This window comes from Equus asinus, chromosome 5, assembly GCF_041296235.1.
Source record: "Equus asinus isolate D_3611 breed Donkey chromosome 5, EquAss-T2T_v2, whole genome shotgun sequence".
NCBI lineage: Eukaryota > Metazoa > Chordata > Mammalia > Perissodactyla > Equidae > Equus > Equus asinus.
The window spans coordinates 93017947-93042052 of NC_091794.1; the positions used below are offsets into that span (position 1 = coordinate 93017947).

The 24106-nt window shown below is 36.6% G+C and overlaps 1 protein-coding gene across 14 annotated transcripts in view; it reads left to right on the forward strand.

Moving 5' to 3' along the window:
• EYA3 (EYA transcriptional coactivator and phosphatase 3) overlaps positions 1-24106 on the forward strand; it is a 101088-nt gene that overhangs the window by 38341 nt on the left and 38641 nt on the right. For 7 of the 14 annotated variants that reach the window (XM_014853610.3, XM_014853614.3, XM_044770166.2 and 4 more), the window contains 5 exons: positions 1595-1638; positions 5488-5567; positions 11075-11141; positions 14121-14257; positions 20328-20465. In XM_014853610.3, the coding sequence (XP_014709096.1) occupies positions 1595-1638; positions 5488-5567; positions 11075-11141; positions 14121-14257; positions 20328-20465 (466 nt within the window). The remainder of the gene's footprint in view (positions 1-1594; positions 1639-5487; positions 5568-11074; positions 11142-14120; positions 14258-20327; positions 20466-24106) is intronic. The other 7 variants (XM_070510598.1, XM_044770168.2, XM_014853615.3 and 4 more) reach the window with 5 other exon arrangements.

Genomic DNA, 24106 nt, shown 5'->3' on the forward strand with positions numbered 1-24106 from the left:
GGCTATTTTTAATAATGCTATTATAAGCATTCCTGTACAAGTTTTTGTGTGGACATATGTTTTCATTTCTCTTGGTTATATAGCTAGGAGTAGAATTGCCGCATTATGTGGTAACTCTATGTTTAACCTTTTGAGGAACTGCTAGACTGTTTTCCAAAGTACCTACATATTTTGCATTCTATCAGTTTCTGGATTGTATTGTTCAAACCCTTTCTATTATAATCCAGTGAAATCTGTGTGTATCCTTTGAGTTAGGTTACCTGCCTCTTAGTGCCGAGGTAGCACATGCTTCCTATCCTTGATTTACAGGGGGACATAATTGCCCCAATCAAGGTAAACAGTGGGCCATGAAAGGTGAAAAATTAGCTGATAACACATTTCCCTCCCCCAGATTTTTTAGTTTGGTGGACATAACTTTAGGTACATTTTCTCCATTTCTATTTATGAGTACTTATGTTTGTAAGGGGTTGGCACTGTAATAAATAAAAAGTGGAAAATGCGTAGTTCTTACTTGAAAGGCTGTTATGGTATATTTTTAAATTTTGCTCCAGAACCTCTTTTTGGAGTTCATTAGCTACATTTGTTACTCTGTGGCTCTAATAAAATTAAGACTATGATAAATTAGACTCTTCAGCACCGTAGTTTTCTTTGTATGGATTACTGTTTGGAGACTATAGGCTGTTTTGGTTACTCAGCCAGCCAGCTCTTTGATCACAAAAAGGATCTTTGCATGAGCTAAGCAGAAATTCACCCCCACTATTGGAAAATTACATTACTATCTGATCTTATGTAAATACTGTCATCTACAGGTGGGAAGGACAACACATTTTATAGCAAGAGCCTATATTTTCTCATTTGTGAAATTATGGCAGATAAACTAGATTTTGCATTTTTCTTTTCTTTAGCCTTGCAGTTTTCAGTCAAAACACCATTTTCCATCATTAAAGTCAGCTCATTTTTCTCCCACCCCTTTCAGTGAGGTTATGTCATACATTTGTAATACAGTTTAATTCTTTTGTCATAGTTTATGTATCATCCTGGGATCCCTTGACCTCTTAGTTGGTTTACAGTATCCTTTATCATATAGAAGAAGGAATTTTCTTAGAAAAGATGAAAATAGGGAAAAAAACCAGAGTAGTGTGAAGAATATTTTTTAAATTACTAGTAACCTGATAAGAATTGATCTTTATTTTTGGCATGTAAATAGTTTGAGTATGAAGACATTTCTGTTAAATAAATGAGTAGATGATAGTGATACTGCCAGTCTGATTGTTTGATAATACAATTATCTGTCCGTTAAAATTTAAAACTAACTAATTGGTATCCAAGTTTGGATACTTTATCCTGTTAAACATTTTACCTTGAATCTGAAAAACACTTTTTTCATTAAAAAGAAAAAAAGAAAGAGCTCCATGTGAAAAACAAAGAATTCCATCTCTAACTCTAAAATAAAACAAGGATTAATTAAATAAATCTAAGCAAAACAAAATGAAACAGTTACCCTGTAATTTATTGGTTAATATTACCCTGCCATTTAAGTAGCTAGATGATTTAAAAAACAGATCACTACATTGTTTGTTTGTTTACTTTGCAGGTGAAAAAAGCCAAGATGCAAGAGTCAGGAGAGCAAACTTTAAGGTATATAAATTTGAATTTCTTTTTAATGATTTATATATGATTTTTTTCATGTGCTGATTATTATGAGCATGATTTGGGTTGATTACCCTCTTGTTGGTTTTTGGCATCAGTCTTTACGTTTTAAAATTATTTTGTTTAAGATAAAAATTTCTCTTCAAAAGTTTGTCCTTGAAACACATAAGCCCTGATTTTTTTTCTTATTCATGTATTATTTATTTAACAGTATGTACTAAACTCATGTTGTCTATCAGATCCTGCGATATATGGAGGAGACACGATGGTGAATATTCTTCAGTCAGATGTACAGTATACAAAACAGGAAGAATAAGGAGAAATAAGGGAAATCCAAGAGATTTGGCATTAATTATCAAATGGATATGGGATGCCTTAGTCATTAGCTCCACTCCCCATATAGACTAGAGGCAGCTTCTTTGCACTTCATTCTCAGGCTTCCACAACACCATGGTTTTCAGTTTTCCATATCTCTTACTTCCTATCATTTGTCCACAGCCATATGCACCAGTAACTACATCACCTTTAACGTCTTAATTTCCAGAATCCTACTCTTTTACTACAACACACTACATTCCAGCTCATTTATTCTACTGCCACACTAGCCTTATGATGCCTTACTGTACACTTCCAATTAAATGATCTATCGTATTTTCATTATCAACCATTGACCCTTCCCTCAAAAAAGACTTCAATATCTTCCTTATGCTGCTTAAATTATAAGATCTATTACTTTAATGAGTCCTTACAGACATTCTTAACTTCCTCCCCTTTCCCTAGCGAAACCACAACCCTGGTTAAACCCAACTGTCCATCTGTTCATGCTTATTCTGAACACCTGAACTTTGTGAGAGAAAAACACAAAACTGTGCTGACTGGTCTCAGTTTCCATTCATGAGTACATCTCAAACAGGTGCTAAAACTCTTGGTGGTCCAGCCACTCTTCCTGGTGTGTTTTATTTCCCGGTCTCTAAAATCATCTGACTTCCCTCCTTCCTTCCCTCCCTCCCTCCCTTCCTCCTTGCCTCCTGCCTTCTCTCCATCCCCTCCCCACCCCTCCACTTTATTCCCTTTCACTCAGCTGAGGATCTTGCTCCCTAATTCAAAGAGAAGTTAGAAACAATTAGATAGGAACTATCTCATTTGTCTATCACCGAATCTACCTAGTTGTCTTCTCTACAATATTTTTTTGCCACCCTATCCTCTGAAGTTAATTCACCTGCTCTTATCTAAGGCTGACCCCTCCAGTTGTACTGTGAAACCTGTCACCTTCATCTTTTCCTGCGGTTATCCCTTCTCTCTCCTTCAGCAGTTTCTTCATTATGATAAAGTACACATAACATAAAATTCATTATTTCAATCATTTTTAAGTAACGTTGAGTACATTCACATTGTTGTCCCACCATCACCAACATCCATCTCCAGAACTTTTTTTATCTTCCCAAACTGAAACTATATTCATTAAACAATAACTCTTCATTTTCACCTTCTCCCAGCTCCTGGCAACTACCATTCTACTTTCTGTCTCTATAATTTTGACTACTGTAAATACCTAATATTAGTGGAATCATACAGTATTTGTCTTTCTGTGACTGAGTTGTTTCACTTAGCATAATGTCTTTAAGGTTCATCCACGTTGTAGCATGTGTCAGAATTGCCTTCTTTGTTAAGACTGAATAATATTCCATAGTATGTCTATACCACATTTTGTTTATCCATTCATTAGTTGCTTGTGTTGATTATTCACAAGCATTCTGTTGAATGAGAATGAGGTATTCATGATGCTCACTTTTTGGAGTTTGGGTGTTTTTGCTCCTTGTTTTTGCAGAGGGTCATTTTATTTTAGAACTTTTTTTTCATCATGCACATATCATTAAGTAAAATTTTTGTTTATATAACTGTGAAAATAATTATATTTTGAGACTATATAATTTTTCTAGATATAATCATTTTAAGTATTTAACATAAAGTGCTAGAGTTAATTCACTGTCTTGGTCTTGTTGTTTCTACTTAATCTCTAGACACTCAGTTGAATATGTAGGGGGATTCTGCTATAACATAACAGTCCAGGACCATAGGATTTTAGGAACTGGTCCACTGTATTCCAGACCATACAGATATACCTTCTAAGATATAAAATCTAGAAATAGTTGTTCAACAGTGGGTATAATAGTGAATCCCAGACGTATCCAGGTACATGTCGAAGACAAACCAATCATTGTAGTCAGAAATGTGTTCTTGTCCAATTTTATACCCTTTTCCTGGGAATCCTATTTAAGTAGGCATGAGATGGGGCCCGTAAGTCTGTATTTTTACCAGTCTTCAGGTAATTATAATAATAGACCAGTTTGGGAAACATTCATATAACTACTCAGTATGATTTCTTACCCTTATCCTTCAATTCCCATAGTCACATATTGGTTAGTACATTAAATGCTGTTCCAAAACTACAGGCATTTGAGTAACTAGATAAAAATAAACCTCATTTGGGGATTTAGCTTTAAAAATTAATTACAGCTGAGGAAAAATTGTTCGAACATTCATAATATACCAGGAAAAAAAGCCTTTATTGACATTATACTTGAATATTAGCGGTCTGTGCAGAAAAGATATGAGAGCTTTATGAATTTTAGTGCTGTGTATTTTTTATATAAATAACATTTCTTTCTAAAATTTTGCTGTGTCGAAGCTATTCTTACATTTTGTTCGTTAGTCTTATCTTTCCAGATACGTGGAGCCTCTGGTACAGTGTCTTCCACTTCTCCCTAGAGGGTAGAACAGCAAAGCAGATTTCTTTCTAGGGAACGTGAATGTGGGAAGGCTGCTTGGGCTGGGGAGAAGTTGTAATATAATATACTAGCTGTGGTTATGTTGTACTTACCCTGTTAGTCTCTGCTCCAAGTACTTTTCATTTATTAACTTATTAATCCCTATAACAACCCTATGAGGTAGGTTCTATTATTATTCCTCGTTGACGGTTAAAGAAACTGGAACACAGAGTTCAGTGACTTGCCTAAAGTCATAAAGCTAGTTTTGGCAGATGGCATATGAACTCGAGCAGTCTGGCTCTAGAATCTCTACTCTTAATCACTATGCTGTACTGATAGTTGAGGGAATAACTCGAGAGTAGACAGTAAGGTAGAAGGAAGAAGGAGGACATTGTGAGGGATGAAAGTTAGTATAATCCTCATTCCAGAATTTCAGTGAGAATCTTCCCAACATTGAAGTGTCTAATATAATGACATCCTCTCAGCTTACATGATTTACCTTTCACGATTTCTCTTAGTTTTCCTTATAAGTGAAAAAAGATGCTGCTCAGTCTTGGGTATTAAAAAAAATTTATTTTTTAGTTAGGGGAGAAAAGAAATACAGTGGAACAAACCATTTTAAGTTTCAGAACCCTTTCTTGGAAGCAAGCATGTTTAATTTGAAAAAACTTCTCAAGTGATTATGAGAACCACTGTCTGAAATCAGGCATCTCCACACTTTCCTGTGGTACTTGGGAAACAAGGTGACAGAGCAGTTTTTAGGTGTTGTGGAGTTTTTCTTTAACCACATGGTCTTTAGAAAAATGTGACTTGCCTGTGACTTATCTGGAATTCCTGACTGATGTAAAAACTGAAGGGCTCTAGGGACATGAGAAAGAACAGTACTGAGTGTACTAGACCTGGCCCCGGCTCTTCAGGTAGCTGCTAAAAAACAAGAATAAGGATATGATGAAGAAGACTTACCTTACCTCTTACTTGTATAGCCTAGGAAGAATTGGGTTTGATTTAATCACTTTTGGCACTGCAGCAGATCAGTCAGGGGCTAATATATTCATTCTGCTTCTCCCAGTCAAGTAAGCAACCCCGAAGTCAGTGATCAGAAACCTGAAACTTCAAGCCTTGCGTCAAACCTTACCATGTCAGAGGAAAGTAAGTACCATATTCTGTGCATGACGGAAGAGGCATTCATATAACCAGGTGATGCTATTCTTTTATAGTTGGTTTTCACTGATTGCCTTTTTTGTCCAGAATATCCAAAAGCCTTTCCTTTCCTTGTGTGTGTGTATTCATCCTTTTGCTCTCCTATAAGCTTTATTGACATACCAACTAAGGAACAAAATCACATGAAATCTACTCACCCAAGGAGTCGCACTTGGTGATCTTCTTTTTGTTTTGAGGTTGGATGTTATAAAGGTAATACACAAAATAAGAAAAGTTTGTGGACCAACCTCTGACTGCTGCTTGGGAGGGCTTGATGTTTTTCCACCTTTCTAATGATCAAATGATTCTACCTATCAATCTAGGCCAAAAAAGAAACGTAATCCCCTGGGAGCCCAGGATTGATACTGGGCCATGAGAGAGATCCAGCTCAATAAGATACAGCTTCCACTTACCAACCCTTACTCTCCTGTAGAAGAGTTATATTCATGCATTACACAAAAATTTGTAGAGCATTCTGGTTTTTTCTTGTGGAGATGTATGCTTTCTCTAGCATGGCCACTTACTCCCCACAGATTGCCTCCATAGGGTAAATAGTCCTCCCTGAAATGAAATAGTGTCCTTCCATGTTTTACCACACACTGTAAAAGAGTAAGTTTGTGTAGGACATTTTTTTAAAAGACATTTGTTCTTTCTTCTCTTAAGATGATTATGCTTAACCTTATGTACTTTGCATGTATTAAGAAATGGTATGACTTTTTTAAAAAAATGGTTTATCTTGCGTTATATATATTATTTCCTCAAAGGTACTATTCCAGTGGTTCTCAGACTTTAGTGTATCTGAGAATTATCTGGAGTGCTTGTCTATAATATGGAAGTCCAGCCTCATCTTCAGAAATTATCATTCAGTAGATCTGATGTGGGTAGGGATCTGCATTTTTAAGAAGATAGCTAGGGATTCTGATGCGTATGGGAAACTGTCCATTCTGTGAGAAACTAATCAATGAAGAATGTCTCCAGTTTTTTGAATAGCCAACTCATCTCCACGAAAAAGCCCTGTTCTTTACATACTTAAGGGGCCAGGAAGTAAGTTGAGTCTTCTTGCTCCTTCCAAATCATTTCTCTTCCCTTTTTTCCTTCAAAAACTCTAGTTCCTTTAAAGTCTATATTTATGCCTCCCTCACCTTTCTTTCTACCTCACACTGAACTCCTAGTCATTTTGCTCTTTAAAGACTGAGTCTTCTGTGTTTTCTTCTCCACCCAAACTCTTATTATTCTTAGTGATTTCGACATCCATGTAGATGACCTATCCAATACCTGTCATATCCCTCTTGTCCTCATGTTCCTTCTTACTCAGCATAGATTCTATTTCTTTATTGTAATTACTCCCTTACAAATACTTTTAATAGGTTTGCCTCTTGCACTGTCCTTGCTAGACGCCAGTCCTAATTTAATCCAACTCTCTACTTTCTCTAAAGGTGCATTCAAACAGCTAAATATTGGATAAATTATATACCTAACTGAGTATTTACTCGCAGGGCCTCAAGTGGGTACCCAGTATGCTTGGAAATCCTTATACATTTCCTTAGTGAGGTTTACCTTTTAATATTTCACACCACTTCTTTTTTTTTCCCTCCTCCTCTTCTTACTCTTTTTTTTTTTATTGTGGTCATAATAGCTTATAACATAGTGAGATTTCAGTTGTGCATTATTGTTTGTCATACTCCATATAAGTATACCCCTTCACCCCTTCTGCCCACCCTCCATCCCCCTTCCCTCGGCAACCACTAATATATTCTCTTTGTCCATAAGTTTGTTTATATTCCACATATGAGTGAAATCATATAGTGTTTGTCTTTCTCTGTCTGGCTTATTTTGCTTAAGGTGATGCCCTCAAGGTTCATCCATGTGGTTGTGAATCGGACAATTTCGTCTTTTTTTATTGCTTAATAGTATTCTATTGTATATATATACACCACATCTTCTTTATCCAGTTATCAGTCACTGGGCACTTAGGTTGCTTCCACGTCTTGGCTATTGTGAATAATGCTGCAATGAACATAGGGGTGCAGAAGCCTCTTTGAATTGTTGATTTCAGATTCTTTGGGTAAATACCGAGTAGTGGGATAGCTGAATCCTAAGGTATTTCTATTTTTAATTTTTTGAGAAATCTTCATTCTTTTTCCACAGTGGCTGCACCAGTGTGCATTCCCACCAGCAGTGGATGAGGGTTTCCTTTTCTCCACAACCTCTCCAACATTTATTGTTTTTTGTCTTGGTAATTATAGTCATTCTAACAGGTGTAAGATGATATCTAAGTGTAGTTTTGATTTGCATTTCCTTGATGATTAGTGATGCTGAACATCTTTTCATGTGCCTCTTGGTCATCTGTATATCTTCTTTGGAAAAATGTGTGTTCGGATCTTCTGCCCACTCTTTGATTGAGTGGTTTGTTTTTTTGTAGTTCATTTGTGTGAGTTCTTTATATATTATGGAGATTAACCCCTTATTGGATATTTGATGTGCAAATATTTTCTCCCAGTTTGTGGGTTTTTTCATTTTGACCTTGGTTTCCTTTGCCTTCCAGAAGCTCTTGAGTCTGATGAAGTCCTACTTGTTTATTTTTTCTTTTGTTTCCCTTATCTGAGTAGACAAGGTATTTGAAAAGATCCTTTTAAGTCTGATGTCAAACAGTGTACTGCCTATATTCTCTTCCACAAGTTTTATGGTTTCAGGTCTTTCCTTCAAGTCTTTGGTCCATTTTGAGTCTATTTTTGTGCATGGGGAAAGATAATGGTCTACTTTCATTCTTTTGCATGTGGCTGTCCGGTGTTCCCAGCACCATTTATTGAAGAGGCTTTCCTTTCTCCATTGTGTATTCTTGTCTCCTTTGTCGAAGATTAGCTGTCCATAGATGTGTGGTTTTATTTCAGAGCTTTCAAATCTGTTCCATTGATCTGTCACGTCACTTCTTTTCTTCTCAGAGCACCCATATTCACTCTCTTTTCCTTATTCTTAACTGATGACTCCTTCTCAAATAGCATCAGTCAGACAGGAAACTCCCATATCACCCTACCACCACCAAATCTCCAAACCTCCCTGTGTTTGTATGCATGTTTTCTTTCTTCATTGTTGTCAGAATGGAAATAGTATTCTTGCAACCGTCAAAGGTAAGGCCTTTTATTTGTCATTCATATCCTATCCTTTCTCACCTTCCCTAAGGACTTTGGTACTATAGTTATCTTAACACCACTCCTGCATCACCATGTTCTTCTTCTCTTACTCTTTCCTGTCAGCGAAGAGACATGATCCAACTTCTACCATCTTAAAACACAAATAAAACCCTCCTTTGGCTCCACATCCCCCACTAATTATAGATCTTCTCTTTGTTCTGTGACCTTTTGGAGCCTCTGGAAGAGTTGCCCTCACTTTTTCTCACCTCCCATTCACTCTTTAGCCCTCTCAGATTTACCTTCTCTCACCAGTCTTCCAGTGAAATCACTTTTGTCAAGGTCAGTAACTGAAAGTACTAATTTTGGTGGACATTTCTCTCTCCTGATATCCTGTGTCTCACCATTTTTCCTCCTACCTTTCTCCTTTGCTGGCCCATGTTCCTCTATCTGAACTCTGAATGTTGGTGGTCCTCAGGATTTGTTTGTAGTCCACCATCTTTTCTCTTTCTGTATTCTCTCATCCATTATATTACTTTAAATATTTTATACGTTGTTAATGAATTTCAAATTTATATTTCCAGTCTGACTTCTCCCTGATTTCATTTGTGTATCCACTGCCTATTTGACATCCCTACTTAGATATCTAAAAAGGAAAGTCATACTTCAAATGTGTGAAAGCTTTGTATTCCCTTAGCCTCCATCAAACCTATTCTTTTCTCAAACTTCCCCATCTGAGGAAGTGATTTCACTATCCCTCCAATTGCTCAAGCTGAAAACCTAGAAATTACCATGTATTCCCCTGTTTTCCTCATTCCTCACATACAAATCCATCAGAATGTCTTATTAGTTTTACCTTTGGAATATATTTCAAGGTTTTGCCTCATCTCCACTGCTGCTACTCTAATGTAATAACAGATTTAATGTAATGTAATATTATGTAATAACTTGACTTTTTATAATCCTTTCATGGTTCCCAAGTGCTGCAAAGATCAAGACTCATTTATTCTTTAGAGAAGTAAAGATTGGCCTGAATCTCCCAGGATGTTTTGTCATTCTCTTCTAGAATTAAATTAAATCAGAGGAGGAGAAGGGTGAGAAGGATTTGGGTTTTTGAAAGTACTTGTCAGCAGAGAAGAAACTGTCATGCAGAATTCAAATGAACATTCTGTGTGATGAATGCTAAGAACTTTGGATCTAGTTGAGATCTTCATTTTTGTCAAAATGATTATGGATGAATGTGATCTACAAATTTCCAGCAATTATTTTCAGAGACTTTGAACAATGACAACGGATAAGATCTTCTATAATAGACTCACAGATGTCAGTTTGTCTTACTGTTGGGCATGAATTGGCCCCTCATCTGCTCTTGACCAGAGTTCCATTTTTGGGTCAGACACTCAGGAAACCCAGCTAGACATAAAGTTAGTTGGTTTACCCTTAGTTTCTATTCACACTAGAGCAACCTTCTTTATAGATGTTGAAGGAAGTTCTTGAACAGTTCAGGAGTCTGGTACAAGTTCTTTATGATATAACTCTGTCTACAACATGGACTGAAATAGTGCCTGATGAATAGGATTCTGTCAATTGTCAAACTTGAGTTGAATATTTACAGCATTTATCCCAGGTGAAGTCCTGAGGGTCAAGCCTTCACAGCAGCTATTCTAGATGAGATCATTGGGGTCAAGAGGACACTAGCTGTGAAAGCCTCTTTACTTGGTGGCTCATCAGAGCATCACATCAGTTCCTCAGTTCTGTCTCTGCTTTGCCAAACATAAAGCCTTTACTACAAAGTTGAAGAAAGAGTAGTATAGAGGTATACTTGCACCATTTCTGCTGCTGATTATATACAGTATTAGCAATAGTTTTCTAATAAAATTGGATACCTTCCCCAAATCTGTCTTCCTGCAAGTCATTCTTAACGGCTTTTTACTCAGAATAGAGTAAGCACCCACAGAATGAATGAGCTGAAGAAATATGATATGGTTTCCTAAACATGGATCTTGCTTTTTTAAGTTTGCCTATGAGCACAGCTGAGAGCTTAGGAGGTTGCTTCATCTGTGGTTTTAGATCAGTGATGAGTGAAGATAGAGATCGGTTGATACTAATCTTCAGCTCTTTTCCATACCCCCACATTCTAGCTTTTTCTATCTCTAAACCTGTTATTAGAAGAGTGAGGTATTTTCTCTTACATAGTCTTTCTAAATTTTTGATGTCCAAGCTATATTCTGTTACTTAGTTTGAAAGATCATACAATGAGATATGCAGTTTTCTCGTTTCATTTTTGAAATGTTGTGACGTTTTTACCTGGTGATATCTTTCTTTCAGTTATGACATGCACCGATTACATCCCTCGCTCATCCAATGATTATACCTCACAAATGTATTCTGCAAAGTAAGTTGAATAATTATTTCAAAAATCTATATGCTTTTTCTCTAGGTTCGTTGCAAAATTTAACTTAATATTTAACTTATTAAGTTCACATTTAACTTATTTCTACCTTTCTTGTTCTCTCTGTCCCTACTTCAGTGTTTTTATTCCCTCTGAATGTAAACTATGTAATGTAACATCCTTTTAAAAAGTAGATGGTTGCGGGGCTGGCCCCGTGGCCGAGTGGTTAAGTTCGCGCGCTCCGCTGCAGGCGGCCCAGTGTTTCGTCGGTTCGAATCCTGGGCGCGGACATGGCACTGCTCGTCAGACCACGCTGAGGCAGCGTCCCACATGCGACAACTAGAGGAACCCACAACGAAGAATACACAACTATGTACCGGGGGGGCTTTGGGGAGAAAAAGGAAAAAATAAAATCTTTAAAAAAAAAAAAAAAAAAAGTAGATGGTTGCCTGGAATAGATCATTGTTACCTAGGAGCTTGCTTTAAATGAACAGGCACTAAAAATGAAAAATGCTTTTAGTGATCAAAGTATATCACTGATTGATGTCTGATCATTCTGTCTTTCCTCTATCTTGATAGATCAATAAAAACAGCTCAAGCTAGCCTCAGACTGGGAGTTCTCAGCCTAATCTGTGTTCAGTTTCTTGTTTTAGGAATGTCCTCAAAGTAGAATGGGGCTTGAAGTTAGAGAGGTTTAAAGGGTTGAAGTCACTAAGAGGCAACATTTTGGGCCTCTGTAGGGTAAGATCAGCATTTAAGATCCACCAAATTAATCACCCATCTCCAAGGTGAGTAGGTACAGAACAGTGTGTTTGCAAAGCTACCAGTTGTATATTGATAAAGAGTGAGCCTACACATACATGGATACATACAAGTTTGCTTATTAAATGAGGATATATTCTTATGCGCTTACATATGGAGGATACATAAAATTGGTAGGGCCAGCCCGGTGGCGCAGTGGTTAAGTTCGCACGTTCCACCTCTTGGCGGCCCAGGGTTCGTCAGTTCGGATCCCGGGTGCAGACATGGCACCACTTGGCAAAAGCCATGCTGTGGTAGGCATCCCATGTGTAAAGTAGAGGCAAATGGGCACGGATGTTAGCTCAGGGCCAGTCTTCCTCAGCAAAAAGAGGAGGATTGGCAGTAGTTAGCTCAGGGCTAATCTTCCTCAAAAAAAAAAAAAGAAAAAAAAGAAAAGAAAATTGGTAACAGAGGTGAGTGATTCCTATGGGCCTGTTATAAAAAGAAAACTGACATTTTTTTTCTTTTTTGTGCCCAAGTGTACCCTTTGAATTTTGCATCAGTTAAAAAATAAACTAATTAAAAAGTCAACTCAGTGAGTTCTCCAAATTCTAATCTGGTATTAACACTAATAGTGTCCTTGGGCCAGTCATTTTCATGTGGACATTTGAAGTCACTAAGATTTTAAATCGTTCCCATAAGAATTGATTAACAGCTACAGCCTGAGCTATTTCCTGGTCTCGTATTTGGCTAAGAAGAATAGAAATTTTCAAATTCAGTCTCTTGGCATCTACTGAGATGTGAATATGTTGCATATTCCAAATTCATTCATTCATTCAAAAAATATTTGCATACCTGCTGCATTCAGGACTTGTTATTAGCTATGCCTTCATCTTAATTCAGACCGCCTTACCACTTATCTGAACCATTGTAATATAACTTTTTAAACTGGATCTCTATTTCCAGTTTCTCCACCTTCTAATCCATTTTACATAGCAAGTCAAATTAACCTTTATTAAAGAATAGCTCTGATCTTGTCACTTTTTGCTCAACCATTTCAGTGACTCCAAATTGTTTCAGTTTGTCTGAACTCTTTTAGTATATTCAAGGTCTTTGCTATCTTTCTTTCTCTTGCTACTTCCCTTCCCTTTATATACTTCCCTTAATATAATCTATGTTCCTTGCAAGCTGAAGCCCTTGCTTTCCTACCGTTGTACTTTTGCTAGAGTTTTTCTCTTTTCTTAGGACACCCTTTCCCATTTCAGCACATCTTATCTGCTCAGCTCATATACCACTTCTTTATAGCCTTCCTTCATTTTCCTCTCCCCCAAAGCTGAAAAAAATTTTCCCCTTCTGAAACACCTCTTCACCTCAGTATTTTATTGTTATGACTTGTATGGTACATTTAGCACTTTCTTGCATTGTAAGTACAGCATAACTCACCAAATAAAATAGCTAGTAGTGAAAATTCAGTGCATAAAATGTGGGACCATCTTATTGCATGAATGTAAAGACCAGATCATCTGTCTAGTCTAAAGTCCCAGAAGTTTCACTGAGGAATTCAAATCCCTAGTTAAACCTGATGTCGTTGGCACCAATCAGTGACTGTATACTCGCCTAAATATCAGTGGGGAGCTTCTGAGTCCCGTCTGAGACTTCCCAGATTTTATTAGTTACCTTGCTCCTGTTTTGTACGCTTGATCTGGGGACATTGGGGCCTACCCCTACTCCCCGTTTTCTAACGTGGTTGCTTGCCTTTTCTCGACCAGCCTCACTCTCTTTTCCAAGTCCTGCTCTTCCTCTCAGAACTTTAGTTTGGTCCAGATGGTTGGGTGGAGAACAAGAGCCAATTGCAATTCATGTTTTATCCGGCTTTCTGTTATTTTAGGGTTTTATTCTGTATGTAGACATAAGGACATAAAAAGTTTGATCCATCCTTGTATCTCACATAGGCCCTTGCAAGTAGCACACCACAAATGTTTGTAGCATAGTATTTGGACCTTGGGAGGATATTTGGAAACTATTAAATTTTCCGTAAAATTGTTTCTTAGGTAGGTGATAGTAGAACCAGGAAAGGAAAAATTAGTTCTCCTTTCTGACCATAGTAAGAGACGTTTTATGTGGAAAGTTAGTCTCCTCATTGCTGAGTCATTGCTTTTAGTGGTGGTAGCTATTTCACGTTATTTTTCATTGCTAAAATAAATCACACATGTACGTTTTTGTTTTCTTGAACTTTTCTAGACCTTATGCACATATCCTCTCAGTTCCTGTTTCGGAAACTGCTTACCCTGGACAGACTCAGTACCAGACGTTACAGCAGTCCCAACCTTATGCTGTCTACCCTCAGGCAACCCAAACGTATGGACTACCTCCTTTTGGTAAGACATCCTATTATAAGCAGTTTCTAAGAATGTTGATTTTATCCGCCAGAAACTTCCATCTTTCCCCAAAAAGCAAGCATGGCTCATCAGGAAGCTGAGAGATGGGTCATTCTTTGCAGAGCACTTACTCAGTTACAGGTGTGATAGAAGTTGGGTATGCAACTTTCCAATAGTATATTTGATGCATGTAATATAAAAATCATAACTTTTCAATACTTGTTTGTTTATCTACTAAAATTCACCTATTTCCAAGATACTGAGTATTGACTGTAAAGCTTGCAATCTTTAAGTGTTTAGAAAACTCTTTGAGGAGTTACTATTGATCTGACTTAGTTTCTATAAAACTTGGTGCCATGGTTAGGTAAGCATAATAAATACATTTTGAGATAGTCAATTTCTTGCTAAAATCAGGTAATCTAAATATCCAGGTAGACTGTATCTTAGAGTTTACTCTCTTTTTGGGGTGGGGGTCAGTTTCTCTCTCTCCTTCCTCCCCGTTGCCCCAAATTGATGAACTGTTGCTCTCCTGAACCAAAAAGTCATCTTGGAATGGGGGAAATCTCCAGTTTTGTATGACCTTATCATGTGCGTAGAGAGTTTTGTTCTTTGGTTTTAGATATCCTGGACATGAACTATAAATTAGAAAGATTTACTAGAAGTCAGTTTGAGATTCTTTTGGGCACATAATATCTATGCTGGTTTTTCTCTCTGTTAATTGATAGATATATGTGGTGGGCTTTATTGCCCCCTCCCTAGAACTGGTGTCAGAAAATTGAGAGAATGCTGTATTACCTTGAAATATGCAGTATGTTAATAAAATTATATCTCTGTGGGCTTTACTGAAACTAGCTGGAAATTAGAAAAATCTTCTAAACAGATCGCCAGAGATTCTGGATGTATTAGCGTTGCCTGCTTTCGGCTACATTCCTGCTTTTCCCTTGCCCATTGGCTAGTCTTTTATGATAGTGATAGCTTTCTTTTAGGATTTTGGCATTCTTTGGCTCCTGATAACTAATAGAAACAAAAATTGGGGGTTATGTTTAATGATAGTGGTAGTTGATAACTTCACGAGAGACGAGAAACAGAAATGGTCATGTTTCCTGTTTGTATGTCCATGCCTTCATGCCTGTCATTATCAGCCAGTGTACTAAAATCTTTCTGTGATGTGTTTAACTAGCCAAGACTCAGCAGTCCTTTTGGAAGCAGAAATCTCCATTTGTGTTTATTTCTTTTTGTGTACATTAAAACTAATTTTTCAATAGCTGGCTAGTAAGAGGCTAGCAAGTATAAAGTAAGTATTTTCATATTGGTTTTTTTAGCCTCTGTTTTGATTTAAATTCATTATTAGCAAGCCCAAAGCCCTTTATGACTTTGTTGAACAGTTGATCATACCTGCTGTTTAGTGTTAAATAAAACTCCTATTATACCTCTGAACTCAGATTATGGAATACCTAACATAGTGCCTTGTGCATATAGGTCCTAGGTATTATGCATTTCCCTTGTATTAAAGAAAGAAGAAATATTCTGTAAAACAGATAGATCCTTGTTAAAAACCTGAAGGAAACTGTTTATATTGTGAAGAAATATTGATAATAATGGGCTCTTTTTAGTAATCTGTTTTTGTTTGGTATTTAGGGGTGAAGGAGACTTGTTTCATTGATTCTTCTGTCAGTAATTCAGAGAGAGATGATCATTAGCTTAATTTGACTTTAAGTAATAGGAGACTTATAGAGAGAGATTTAAGTTGAGGTGATGTGAATGACAGATATGGCATATTCTCAGAATTTATAAAGGAAATTATAAAGAGATTTTTGTAATACTTTTTTAAAGTGACTATTTTTAAAAGACATTTTCTTATGTTTTAACATGTGCCTTTTTTCTTTTTAATGTGTCTCTCAAATAGAAAACACTTCATTTCTTTCTTCTTGTGAAGATTTTGGTAATCTTAGTGCCTATTAGCACTAAAACTAGATTAGTTAGTGTGTTATTTTATTTCAGATGTAAACAAGGCTACAGAAAATTTCATTATAATAATACTATCTAATATTTATTGAGTGTTTACTATACCAAACGGTATGCTAAGAATAAGTACTTCACACTTTACTGTATTGTCTTATTACTTAACTCTCAAAGCGGTCCTAAGAAGTAAGTCATAGCATTATCCTTTTTAATAGATGAGGAAACAGGTTTAGAAGGATTAAGTGACCAGCCTGAGGTCATACACTTAGTAAATGCCTGGGATTAGATTGAACCCAGATCTGTTTAATTCCAGAAATAGTCATAAGTTTAGGTCTGTATGAAAAGATAGTTTCAGAATTGGGTTTGAAATTTAAAAGTTTCCTCCTCTTGAAGAAAGGAGAAAAGACTGGAGGAAGTCTAGGAAGCCTATATTATGAGTACTCTTTAACAGTACAGGAATAGTGGTCATATTCTTTTCAGAGCTGTATAGAAATGTGGTGGAATGCCAGAAAGAGGATTAGAGGATTAACTTCCAGTGATCTGAATGAATATGTGTGAGGAAAACGGTACCCATTTATTTTTAGGGACTCATAAAAGATTGCCTTAGCTGCCACTGTTCTTCTTTTAGAAGAACTTTAATGTTAGACAGAGATTTGACAATATATATATAAGAGCTTTAAGGATGTTCATGCCATTTCCCTCAGTAACTTCATTTCTAGGAATTTGTCCTGTGGAACTAATAGAGATACTCACAAACACTTACTAACCAAGATACTCATCACAGCATTATTTATAACAGCGAAAGATTGGAAACAATCTGCATATTGAATCAAAAGGTATGTGTTAAATTGCACTGTATCCATAGAATAGGAAACTTCGTAACCATTATAAATCATGTTCATAAAGAATATTTATCTTAAGAAAACAGTTTATTATTTACTGAAAAAAGCAGTATATAAACTGAAAACACAATACACTAAGTATTTTTTAAAAATGCATGCATAGAGAATAATTTGGAAGAAAAAGTGTGAATGTTAAGACTATAGGCACTACAAATTTGATCTCAGGTACCATGGAACCGTGCAAAGCAAGGACACAGTTCCAATATTCACAGGTTTCAGTTAATACAATCCCGTGCAAAAGCAAGAATGTCCTGTATTTTTTTTCTGTGTGGTGAGACTACACGATTTTTTTCTTTACATTTTCTGTATTTTCCTAATTTTCTATAATATACATCTGCTTATTTTATAATTAGGAAAAGTAGTCAGGTTAAATTACTTAGAATTTATAATAGCTCATCCCAGTGACCTACTGAATCAACAAGCCAAGATATTCTTTCATGTGTTTTTCCCTAGCGTTGACATGTGCTTAAGTTACTAACCAAACTAATCTTCTCTAAAGATCCACTACTCTGATATGTATTACTATAAACTGAACTACTCAGATTAGTTTGGTTAGTGACTAACCAATAGTGAAGTATTTGTGCTGAGAAGCTTGGGTAGTTTGTGATAAGACCCCAGTATGGGGCAGCAGGGGGATAGCACTCAGAGACAGACTTTGCCATTGTTAGACCAACTGTTGCTCCACATCAGGCTCTTGGTGCTTAGAATGAGTTAAGAAGCTTTGTAGTTACAGGCATAGAGCAGTGAGCTAGGAGGCAGGGAAATCAGTATTTGGTTTCATCTTTGCTGTGGGCAATAGTGCTCTATAGCCAAACCATTTGGTCATGTTACCTATTACTTGAATTCTGGGAAGGATGCTTTTAAAGGAAGATATTTACGTGCTTAAAGAGCAGGGCTCCGGTGATGCTGGAGGGAGTGTCCATACTGTCTTTGATTCCTCTATTCTTCATGAAATAATTATGTATTAAATAACTTCTTCGTGTTTCTGGCCAAAAACATTCAAAAGTAGCTATTCCTCTACTATCTTGGACATTTTGCCCTAAGTTTTTACCTTACAAGGAGGACTAGTTCATAGACATTTTACGTTTTGAAACTTTAAGAAAATATGCTAAATAATGAGACTAGCAAAACATTCTCAGTTAATACTATTCTTATTAATAAAATCGTATTTCAGTACCATATAGTAATAAACATGTTCACAAATCAAACAACTCAGATTCAGAATCTTTTTAGAAAAAAATCACATTGATTACAGTAAATGTGAAAGTTATTGTGACATTGAAATGGCAATTTGTTTACTAAAAAATTTGATACTCAGCTACCAAGAATCATGGCACTCATATTCAAATTTCACTTCCTAGATGTTTAAGAAATAAGATTCTCAAATATTTTTATTGTTTAAAATCAGTTATAGCAAGGACTTTAGCTGTGGCTGACCTGGACAAGACTTTTTTAAATGATCATGAAGTAAGGGGGGGGGACAACCCTCCTAATTCGTGCTAGAGATGTTGATATCCCTCACTCTCCTCAAATAAGTTATTTCATGTGTTTAACAGGTTAGAAAAGAATATGACTTGGTTTTTTTATGCTTTAAGAATTTGGGGCAAGGCAGTTACCATATCCTATTGTCAACTTTTTAAGATTTTCACATCTCCCTTTACTATTCTTATATTTACTTATCAACAAATTTTACAGATCTGATTTGTGCTAAGATGTGTCAGTGCCCTGGTGAAGCAAAGGTCCTTATTATCAAAGCTTTATATTTTTATAAAATCCTTGTCAGATTAGGAGTAGATGAAATGGGTTAATGTTGAATTTGAAGCTGTGCAGACCTTGGTATTAGTTTCTTACCTGGAATGTGTTTGATTGATGAACCTTCTTGGATGTAATCATCAGCTACACTGATCCAGCAACAATAGCTATTCAGCACACAGTGAACAACCAGGCAGTGAGGCTTTTTATAAATGGACTTTTGCATAGCCAAAATTATCACAAAAACTGTTCACTCATAAAGGACCTCCTTAGGCTTTCATGTAGAAGCAAAGCTTTGTTTATGGTCTCCTAGTTTACTGCAAATGAAAAGGGAGATACACCCAGAGACAAGAGACTGTCAAGAAGTGGCAGATCACAGAGAAAAGACAAAGTGATAGGAACCTAAAAATCATAGAACTATATCTGAATTCTAATTGGTAGTAAGCAATGTCTTCACATACCACAGTAGCCTCTGGGGCGGAGGGGGGCGGGGGAGCTCTGTATGTATATAGCACAGCACAACATTGATGTTGGAACAATAATTCTGGGAAATCTAAAGGTATTTTCACTATGTTCCTCCTTGCCTAAGAACTCAGGAAGGGATATAAATATATCACTCAGGAGCATTGTGATAAAAATACAGTAAAAGTGAATATCTATGTCATGATGTCTGTGAGTATGAGATAGATTTATATGTTCTGTCATGGAAAGATCTCTCTTGGAGGTATTATGTGGAAAAGCAAATTATGAACAGTATCTACAAATCCCGTTTTTATTAAAAAGAAGGAAAAAAAGATTAGTAAATTCATAGAAGAAATGTGAGTGACTCTTCTGCAAACTGTTAACAATGGTCCAGTCTGGATTATGGGATTATATGTGACTTTATTTTTTCTAAGTTACATATTTCTATAATGTTTTTAATTTATAAAAATAAGCAGGTATGTCTTTCCTAATCAGAAGAAACAAAGGTAACAAAATAACCAGCTTAAGAAGGCAGAGAAGTATTTAATAGATTTTAGAAAAATTTGGTGCTTATTTAATGGGTAAGTGAATTTTAAACTTATGTGGAATGTCTTCCACCTTGACAGTGTGGATAAATGATTTATCACTGTACATGAACATCAAGCACTCTTTACAGCAAGTACTCCGGTTGGGTGTCAGTAGCTCTTTTTCTGAGCCCTGGTTGATTTCCTCCAACCATGTAAATGAACTTATGTACATATCACTATTGGGGTTTTAACAAGATTTTTGTTCCTGTGGCCCCATTCCCCAATTCTTTGATATTGTATTTGCTTGTGGTATATTATGAGTGGGAGAATCAATTTTCTCTTACAAGCAAATTTATTTTTGTTTTAAGATTTAGATTTTAAACCTACTGGCTGATATTTGAAAGCATAACCATGCTCCTCAGTTCCAGTGTATTGTTTGTAATTGGTCCAATTTATCTGATTCAGGTGCATTGTGGCCAGGTATGAAACCTGAAAGTGGTTTAATTCAGACTCCATCTCCAAGTCAACACAGTGTTCTTACCTGCACTACAGGGTTAACCACAAGCCAGCCAAGCCCAGCACATTATTCTTATCCCATTCAAGGTAAATAGGCATGGTTGTGTGTGTTTTTTATTATTATTGTGTTTTGTTTTTAATCTATTTGTATCTCCAAACAAATTGGGTAATACAGGAGCTCTGTCTTCTAAAATAGAAGGGTGTGATATTTGCATTTGTGCATGCTTTTCGTGTTAGGCAAACCAGAGCCTAGGAGTGTCGTTCTTAAGTAGTTTAGCCTTTGTGAACTGCTTAGTAGAATTTCTGGACCCTTTTGCATGTTGGAGTCCAGAAAACCTGTCTGATTTTGTTCTAGTCTCTTCTCAGTGGCATTTTGTCCTATAAATGAGCGGAAGACTCCATGGAATAGAACTTTGCTGACTTCTCTTATATGAAGTCCAAATAGAGTGGGATGTGAGATGAGTGCTGCTTTGTGAGGTGTGTGCTGCTGCCTGCTGTGGTTTTGTCATACCTCCACCCCCATTGACTACTTCTTGGTGAGAGTATTTTTCTTGCTCAAAAAGTTCAGTCTTGTTTCTATTTCATGATGAAAAGCCTAGCATTAAAGCTTGAACTTTATAAACATCTCTGCCTCCCTGAGTTTTTCCTCTAAAAGATTAGAATTATTGTGATATTAGGAGTGGAACAAAGAAACTCAAAAGGCACTATGAAATTAATTGCCTACCCTTCCAAATCCAATGCAGGCAGTTTGTCATTGCTCCAGATTGGGAACTAATGTCCGTGTACCTGGTCTCTCATCTGCCTCCTTTCTCTTGATTTCTCCCAGCTTTTAAATTTTATTCCTTATAAAATGGATGCTAGAGGGGTGAGGGTGTGACGGCAAAAACTGGTCTGAGGTACTCTTAAGATATGAATTTAGGTGATGAAAAAAATATTTTGATGTAGATTATATTAAACAAAATATTTTGCTTTTCAGTTTTACCTGTTTTCAGTTAAATGATTGAGAACTACTTCTGCTTTGTCCATTGGGAAGGAGCTAGTCACTACTTTCCTAAGACCTTGTTCTGAGCTACTGTTACTTTCTATTGTTTATCAAGTCTCCTCTTTTTTTAATTTATTTTCCCTTCTTTTTTTATTTGTCCCCTCCCCCTTCTTCTAAAATGGGAAAACACTCAAGAGCATGACTTGGTCTGTCTTCTCCTCTACCTCCTTTCATTTTTATGAAGTATATCTCTAGATTGGTAGGCTTTTTGGGTCCAACTACAGGCAAATCTGGTAGCCAGGTCCCTTCTAAACAGATATATCCCTGATGACTACACCTAGATCGTGAAAGAAAGGCCAGGAGTTTTCTTCTTTTGTATTAATAACCCTCTTCCAAAGTGTCAAACCACCACTCCTCTGTAGTTCTATCTGGAACTTGAGGAACCTGAAAGCTATGCTTTCTTCTCCCTCCTTGTAAAAGAAGAGGAACCACCTTTTTGGGGTCTTTTAGGACCCATTGATTTTAAAGGGTCATGGAATATCCTTTAAACTTAATCACTATCCTAACTTGTTATCTGTTGGTACATTTTTCCCTTTTGATTGATTAACCTAGTTTCCCCCATTTTGCTAGTAATGACCATTGCTGGTATTTATTAAGTGCTTAGTATGTTCTTAGCATTGTTTTAAGCGATAGATAAGTGTTACTTATGTAATCTTCACAACACACCTATGAGGGGAGTACTATTATTAATCTCATTTTACAGATGGGGAACATAACACGCAGAAAAGCGAAGTAACTTGTCCTAGGTCACAAAGTTTGTAAATAGTTAAGTCAGAAGATAAGCTGGCAGTCTGACCCCAGAGCATGAGTGCAGTGTTACGATTTTCAGTATTGAAGTCATGGTATCAATATCAACTGTCCCATAATTGAGAACCTATACTGACAAATATCTAGATTCATTTTTCCTCCCTTTTTCTGGTTAACCTATTAGCCCATTTTATTGTTTGTTGGAACTTCGGCACGGAGTTGAAATTAAAGCAGAAGTTAATCATCAGCTTATCACTTTTTGCCTTTTATTCTGAAGAAAAAATTGGTAGAAAACAAGTTGAAACAATTGGCTGAAATGAAATACCGATATTACTGGCAGATTTTAATTACCTGGGTTCTCTGCTACCAATATCACTCTCCTCACCCCCACTTTTCGTTTTCTTTAGCATGGATAATGACTGTAGCTGTACAGGGCTTCTCCCTTCCGCCTATGGAATTACCCAGTCCTTCCACAGAATAAAAATAAAGGACATTGTATTGATTTTTTTTTAAGTGGTCAAAACAGCAATGTCTTGGTATCCCACCCCAGAGCATTCTACAATTGACCATAGCCTCTCTCTTCTTTGAGGAAGTTAGGGAAATTATCTCAAAAACCAAATTCTACTTCTGGCTTGATCACTCTGATCAAAACCTCTTCTTTAGTTTATAACTCACTGCTCATGAAAACCCTTTGACTAAGCAGATCTGGCTTCTTTATATCAGTCTTTTCCTGGAGTGTCTGTGACTCTGTGGCCCAATCTGGTTATTTTCTTCAGTTGAGATGGTTTAAATGATTAATATTCAAGGGGCAAAATGACTCTCAGAAATTTCAAAGTTAATTTTAACTCAGTCTTGACTTTTAATGAATGTCTTTGGACTCTAATATTGTAATACACAATAGTCTTTCATTGACCAGGAGATTTTTTTTAACAGATTGTATTTTTTAGAATAGTTTTAGATTGGATCCGGCCCAGTGTTGTAGTGGTTGGGTTTGCGCACTCCGTCCTGGCAGCCTGGGGTTCATGGGTTTGGACCCCAGGCACTGCTCATCAATCCATGCTGTTGTGGTGTCCCACATATAAAGTGGAGGAAGATTGGCACAGATGTTAGCTCAGCGACAATCTTCCTCAAGCAAAAAGAGGAAGTTTGGCAACACATGTTAGCTCAGGGCCAATCTTCCTCACCAAAAAAACAGAATAGTTTTAGATTTGAGAAAAATTGAGCAAATGGTACAGAGTTATGTATTTCCCCACTCTGCACACAGTTTCCCCTGTTATTAACATCTCCTATTAGAATGGAACATTTGTTACAATTAATGAATAATATTTGTACATTATTATTATTAAGTCTATAGTTTATTCAGATTTCCTTAGTTTTTTCCTGATGTTCTTTTTCGTTTCATTTAATTGTCGTATCCCCTTAGCTTCCTCTTGACTGTGCAGTTTTTCAGACTTTCCTTATTTTTGATGCCTTCGACATGCTATTCATGAATCCCACAAGTTATACATGAATATACATGCATACATGATATACCGAATCCCACAAATGTTTATTGAGCATCACCTACTATATGCCAGTTGCTTTGCTGGATGTGTTGGAGATAATGAATAAGACAGATTCTGCACTCATGAAGCTTACAGACAGTAGTGGAGACAGAAAACATCAAGTAAATAAATAAGTAGATTTTGAAAAGTCCTCTGAAAGGAGAACAGAATAGATTGCTATGACTGGGAAAACAAGAAAGGAGTTAGTTTTAGTAGAGAGGTCAGAGAGAGTCTCTCTGAGGAAGTAGACATGCTGAGGAGGAGCCATCATGCTGAGAGGGTGAGAAGAACAGGTCAGGGATAACAGTCCAGGCAGAGCGAACAACATTGCAAAAGTTCCTCAAGTGAGAACAAGTTTGTTTTGTTTTGAGTAAGGTAGCCTGAAAGCCAGGGCG